Source organism: Bos indicus x Bos taurus, chromosome 18 (assembly GCF_003369695.1).
Source record: "Bos indicus x Bos taurus breed Angus x Brahman F1 hybrid chromosome 18, Bos_hybrid_MaternalHap_v2.0, whole genome shotgun sequence".
In the NCBI taxonomy this organism is placed as follows: domain Eukaryota; kingdom Metazoa; phylum Chordata; class Mammalia; order Artiodactyla; family Bovidae; genus Bos; species Bos indicus x Bos taurus.
The window spans coordinates 52,499,671-52,505,670 of NC_040093.1; the positions used below are offsets into that span (position 1 = coordinate 52,499,671).

General features: G+C 61.4%; 1 protein-coding gene across 1 annotated transcript in view; it reads left to right on the forward strand.

The window, feature by feature from the left end:
• The window catches only part of SLC7A5 (solute carrier family 7 member 5), a 28,851-nt gene extending 23,620 nt beyond the window's left edge, over positions 1-5,231 (forward strand). Inside the window, exons 9-10 of the mRNA XM_027513847.1 lie at positions 1,517-1,694; positions 2,748-5,231. Coding sequence (XP_027369648.1) covers positions 1,517-1,694; positions 2,748-2,803 — 234 coding nt within the window. The 3' untranslated portion in view covers positions 2,804-5,231. The remainder of the gene's footprint in view (positions 1-1,516; positions 1,695-2,747) is intronic.
• The last annotated feature ends 769 nt before the right edge of the window (positions 5,232-6,000 follow it).

Sequence of the window (6,000 nt, forward strand, 5' to 3'; positions counted from 1 at the left end):
GCCTTCCCCAAGGGCACCTTGATCAGTGCATGAACACCTTCTGATCTGGACGAGGGACTGAGTTCGGTCGATGACTGGTGATAACCAAGCGTGTGATTCCAGGTGCTGGGGTTCATTCAAGATCACAAATGACCCCCTAAAGCCCTGCTCTCCTAGAGCTTGTCTTCTGCCAAAAGAAGAGGGGCAGAAGAAGGCTGCCGTGCCAGGCAGGTGTGCGGGGCAAGGGGACTGAATAGCATGGGGCAGCACTGAGCTGCCTGGCCGAGGGGATGGGAAGAGTGAGGATTGCCATGCTGTCTGGGGAGGGGCGGGTGCTGGCGTGACCAAGGATGGGGGTGCCGCGACAGGCTGCAGCGTAGGACATGTCCCCCGACTTTGTCCTCGATTGGTCCTCTCAGACTGTCTGCCCCCTGTCCACCTAGCCTGAGAGGGCCTCTCCCTTTCCTCCACTTGGTAGTGGGGGCAGCTCCCCAAGGGCAACCGTTTTTTTGCACAAAGGGGGCCACATACCTGCCAAGGCCCTGGTGAACACATTGGCTCTGTCCCCCAACAGTGGTGTTGGATCGAAGGCGGAGCCCCTCTGCAGCTGACACAGGCCTCTTGCCTGCTTCCCCACCTAGCAGTCCTGCAGAGGCCAGGCCCGGCCTTCCTGCCTTGGACAGGTTCCCCAGGCGCCAGGGCGACCTCAGTGCCCTGGTCCACCTGGGTCCCTGCTTATGGGGGGTGCTGTCCCCGTGAGGCCAGGCGTGGTGTAGGCAGTCTGGGCTGACCTTATGGGACCCTTGCTCTCCCCAGGTCTCTTGCCAGTGTGTAGACAGAGGGTGGAGTCCGTGTGTAGACAGACTGCCTGGCAGGAGGCACAGTGTTTGCAGAGGGGGACGAGTGTCCCTGGGCCCCTGGCTATGTGTGGGCGGGGCTCTCTGCCCAGCGGCTGTGTACCTGTGGTCCAGCCTGTCCACAAGGGCCCTCTGAGAAGGCAGGCACATCTTGCTTGTTAGTGGTGGCCATGGTCTTCCTAGAGGCGTCACCCCCCATCAGCCGACCGTGGGTGGGGGGCAGGGTTCCCTCCTTGTGATGTGGGAACCTGGGAGTCCACCCTCCTCTGACCTTGAGAAGCCTGCTTGTTCCTGCTCACCCGCCGGCTCCCGCTGGTCTTTGGGTAATTACTGCCTGCTGCCCGGTGCTGAGCTGGGTCAGTGGAGAACGCAGCAGGGTCCCGTTTCTCAAGAGGCCGGTGTGGCTCAGGGAGGCCAGCCTGGGGGAACCTCAGGCCCTGGCAGACAGCAGAAATGCTGCTCAGGCAGCATGGTGGGCCTTTTGGATCAAGAAGGCTCAGCTAGGCACAGGGCTGTCTGGGGGTCTGTGGGAGAGGCCGGGTGGGCCCCAGGGAAGGCCAGCTCCAGCAGGGGCGGAGGGAGGGCTCCAGGGGTGCCCGGGTCGTGTCAGGTGTGGACGGGAGGAGACACATGGAGGAGACTCCAGGCTCCCTGGCGTCAGCTGCAGCCCCCCCCGGCAGGTTCATCTGGCCCTCCCAGTGTTCTTCATCCTGGCCTGCCTCTTCCTGATCGCCGTCTCCTTCTGGAAGACCCCCGTGGAGTGTGGCATCGGCTTCACCATCATCCTCAGCGGCCTGCCCGTCTACTTCCTTGGGGTCTGGTGGAGAGACAAGCCCAAGTGGCTGCTCCAGAGCATCTGTGAGTCCCTCCCTGCCTGCTGGGCCTCCTCTGTCCCCCAGAGGTCTGTTCCGCCCACCTGGCTGTGCTCCTCTGACCTCAGTCCAGTGGCCAGGAGCAGCACAGTGGGCAGTGCCCCCCGCCCTGGGTCACTGGCAGGGTTGGGGGCGGTCAGCATCAGGATGTGCGAGGTCCTGGCTGAGGGGCCCGCAGTGGCCAAGCCGGGCCTGTCTGGCGGTGACCTGGCCCACGTATTTCAGGATAAGACACTGAGCCTGGCACCACCTAATCTCAAAACAAAGGATTCCAGAAAACCAGGCTGCTCTTGCCAAGTAACAAAATCCGCCCTCCCTGTCCCCCCCGCACCGTCTGCCTCCAGCTTAAAGCCATCCAGCTGACCTAGAAAAGCAGGGAGGAGAAAACGGGATCCCTCACAGCGGTCACGGGACTCACTGACAGGCCTGTTCAGGACCTGCGCCGAGACCGCTGTTAGTGCAACGGGCTTCTGGGTGGGCTTCAACACCCCCCAGGGAGCCATCCCAGAATTGCTGGCCACCTGCCTGGGGCCCAGGGCGCTGTCCATCAGTGAAATGATGTGAGCAGTCCCTCACACGTAGGGCCCCTCCGTCCTGAAACGCTCCCCCTAGTGATGCTCCTGGAGTGTCTATGGGTTCACCCGGGCCATAGCACACACACCCGCCTGCTTCAGCCCCTCTGAGGCCTGTGGTGGGTGTGTGGGCAGCCGGGACCATCACCCCGTTATGGGTCCTGGGGTCTGAACTGGGGTGAGGGGTGGAGGCAGTTTACTTGCTGCCTCCATTCCTAGGATCCTCCCTTGCTAGGATCCTTGACCACCCCCGCCACCCTCCAGTAATAGTCCCAGCAGAGAGCCAGGGGAGCAGGCCATGCCCCCCCAGCAGGAGGCCTGGGGCCTGATGCCCACACGTGAATTCCTGGCTTCTCTTACAACCTCGGGACTTAGACAACCAGGGCTGGGTGAGCCCACGTCCTGTGCAGCCCTGACCCCCAGGCACCAGGCCAGGGCACCTGAGTAATGCTCTCTCCTCCCGGCAGTTTCTACGACGGTCCTGTGCCAGAAGCTCATGCACGTGGTTCCCCAGGAGACGTAAGCGACCAGAACCAGGAGGCCACCCTAAGAGAGCAACTTGGTCCTACCATCCAGGCAGCTCTGCCGGGGCCCCCGCTGTCCCTGCCCCAGGGGGCGGCCGGGCCACGGTGAACCCTGGTACGAATTTAGTCCCCGAAGGTGGATGTCCGCAGATACCTCTCGAGCGTGGAGGCAGGAACATCGGACCAAGGAGGCTGCAGGCTTCCTCCCGAACTGGGCCTCCTCCCTTCTCACCTTTGTTTATTTGTATTATTTTTTTTTAACTTAAGTCTTGCGTCAGGTTGACATTACCAAGACAATTATTTTTTTAAGAAATGGGGTGGAAGTTTCTCCCCAAACGCTGTCTGCAGCACAGCGTTCTTCCGAGAGGCCAGGTCCTGTCACCAGATTCTGGACAGTGGCCTGGACACATGTGCTTGGCTTCCCTGTTTCTCCGTTGTTGTAGATGCAGTGACTTTCGTGAAACTAACCTCCGGGCTTACGTCTCGTTGCCTTAAAGCCCTGCGCTAGCTCCCTCCCCCGGAGAAGAGAGAGAAAGCCTAGAGGCTTGTAGAAGCAGGGCCTTCGGGCTGGTGGACAGCGGTGCCTTGGCACCTGCTGTGGGCAGGGGGCTCCAAGCAGAGGTCAGGGGCAGCTGGGCCACCCCGGGCCTCCCGTCAGTACGTGCAGTTGTGGGGGCGGACTACACCCTGTCACTCAGAACATCTCCAAGGTCCTGTCTGTACACCCCACCCTGAACGCCAGCCTGAGCAAAGGCCCGAGGAGTCCGGTGGCTCCTGTGGCAGATGGTGGGCAGTGCAGCCTCAGGCCTGTTCTGCATCAGTTTTGGAATCAAGCTCTAGCTCTTTCAAACCCTCACACTTGAAATCTGTAAGCAGACCCCTCGACCCCTCAGGGGCTTCTTATCTGTGTCCCATGAGGCTGCACCCCCCCACCCCAGGCCTCAAGGGCTGGGTCACAGCCCTGGCAGCTGTCTGGGGTGCTCCCAGCTCCTGGCCGAGGCCCCCTGGCCCCGCCCCCGTCACCTGTCCCTGGCGCCCAGCCTCCGCTCCCCAGCTGCACCTGCTCCGGAGGCCGCCTGAGTCCTGCTGGGGCCAGCACGCACACCCGGCCTCCCCCCACTCCCAACAAGAGGCTGTGCTTTTGTTGTTGTAGTTCCCATAGCGTTCTCCCCCGGAGGCAGCCAAGGCCCAGAAGCTCGTCTGGCGTTTCTGGGCGGGCTCTCTGTCTTCCACGGAGCCCGCTTGGGGAGCAGTGTCATCCACGGTCAGTCTCCCTCTAGGCCCTGCCTCAGCCTATGACCCCTGATCTTCTCACCAGGGTGGGGCTGAGCAGAGCCCTTGGGCCTCGTTGCTCAGCTGCAGCCAAAAAAGCTGCTGCTGGTTCCCAGGGGCCACGTGACCTCCGCGTGGCCAGTCCACCGTCACCCGCCTGGGCTCTGGGGCCCCATGTGGTCCGATAGGCATAGAGAGAGCAGCTTAGGGGGGCCCAGGATGGACATTGAGGCTGAAGTGGAGGCAGCCAGATGTCCAGCCCTTCTCCCCATGCTGGTCAGGAGACCCTGCCAGCCTGCAGCTCCCAAAACAGCATCCACCGTTGTCTCCTCACCAAGCGAATCCTTCTAGGCGAATCCTTCTAGGCCACGGTCCACACGTCAGGGGCCCGGCTCAGCGTCTGGAGGCAGAACGTCACCGAGGAAGCCAGAGGCCTGATTTGAGACTGTTGCGGCCTCAGTTTTCTTGGGTGTACATGGGGCACTGCCCTCTGCCTCTCCACGGGGCTCCAGCAGCCTCATGGCAGATTTCGGCCTCCTCCCGCGGGACTCTGGAGGCGGCACTTGGGTTACCTCGTGGTCCACCACCGGCTCTCAATGTGACCTGGCGGAGCACAGGGGCCAGGTGACTGTCCAGAGCTTGGTGGCCTCCCTGGGATGTGCACCTAGGGGTGGGGTACTGTCACCCCTGAGCTCCCTTTATACGGAAAGACCAGGGGTGTGGCTCCCCAGCATCTGTGAAGGCAGGCTGGGGGCCCAGGCACCCTGGTTCTGCTGCGTTGGCCTTCTGGGCCGACTCCACTCCTGACCACACTACTGACAGGTGTCCTGAGCGTTCCTGCTTGTGGGTTACTTTTTTTTTAAGCCAGGTTTTGGCATAACGCGCATGTTTGTCCAGCCGTCGTGCTTCACTTCACCCTCACGTCTCCCTGAGGGGAGGGCGCCGTGTTTATTTATTGTGGGGCGATAAGCAGCCGTGCCGCCCCGCGGGTTCCGGCCGCGTCAGCCGCCAGCCACGATGTCGTGTGTGACTTAACGCCTTTCTCTGCTGTTAACGCTAACGTGTTATGCTTAGCTGCTTTGGGATGGGGAGTTTTGTGTTTTGTTGGGGTAATTTGTTTTTTAAGAATTGGAATTATAAGCACTGCTGATGGTCTTTTTGTCTTTTTTTCCGCGCCAAGTTCTGGGTGAGGGAAGTTCCAGGAGGAGGGTGGTGATCACACAGCTCCTTGCCCGGCTCATTTAGTCACTGCGCTCATTCATTCACTCATTAACAGGCAGGTGAGCAAGGCCAGGGAGGAGGCAAGGGCACTGAGCCGGAACTTGGAGCCACTTGTTGGGAGAGGCATTGAAGCCGAGAAGAGGAGAACAGATGGGCTTGGCCTCTTGGCAGCTGCAGGCTTTGGAGTCACCTGGCAGGGGTCGGCACATGCCAGCTTGGGGTCAGAGGGAAGGGCAAGCTTCCACAGCACAGCCTCAGGATGGAGCAGGGCCGAGAGCCACGCCAGCCCTCACTTGTTGATGGCAAACTCCATTTCTTGCAGGGCCTTGCACAGCCAGGTGTAGGTGTGCCAGAATGGGAAGGGCGCCCCTGGGCTGCCACAGCCTGTCATGGCAGCTGCTGAGCCAGCCCCGTCTGCTGGGATGTGGGGCCTTGGGGGCCTCTGTGGCTGTGTTCTTTCCAGCCCCTGGGCTTGGGTCCTGGTGCTGCCCTCAGCAGGTCCGCTGCCCATGCCTTGTCCATCCTGCAGCCCCTCAACTCCTTCAGGGGCCCAGCTGGATAAAGTCCCAGGTCAGCTCTGTGAGACGTGGACACATGCGTTAACGTCCCCTGTCCATCCCAACAGCAGCAGTGAGGGGAGGGCGTGTGCCTGCCACAGCCGCTGATGGAAACGGGTCTGGACACAAAAAGGATGGGTCTCCAA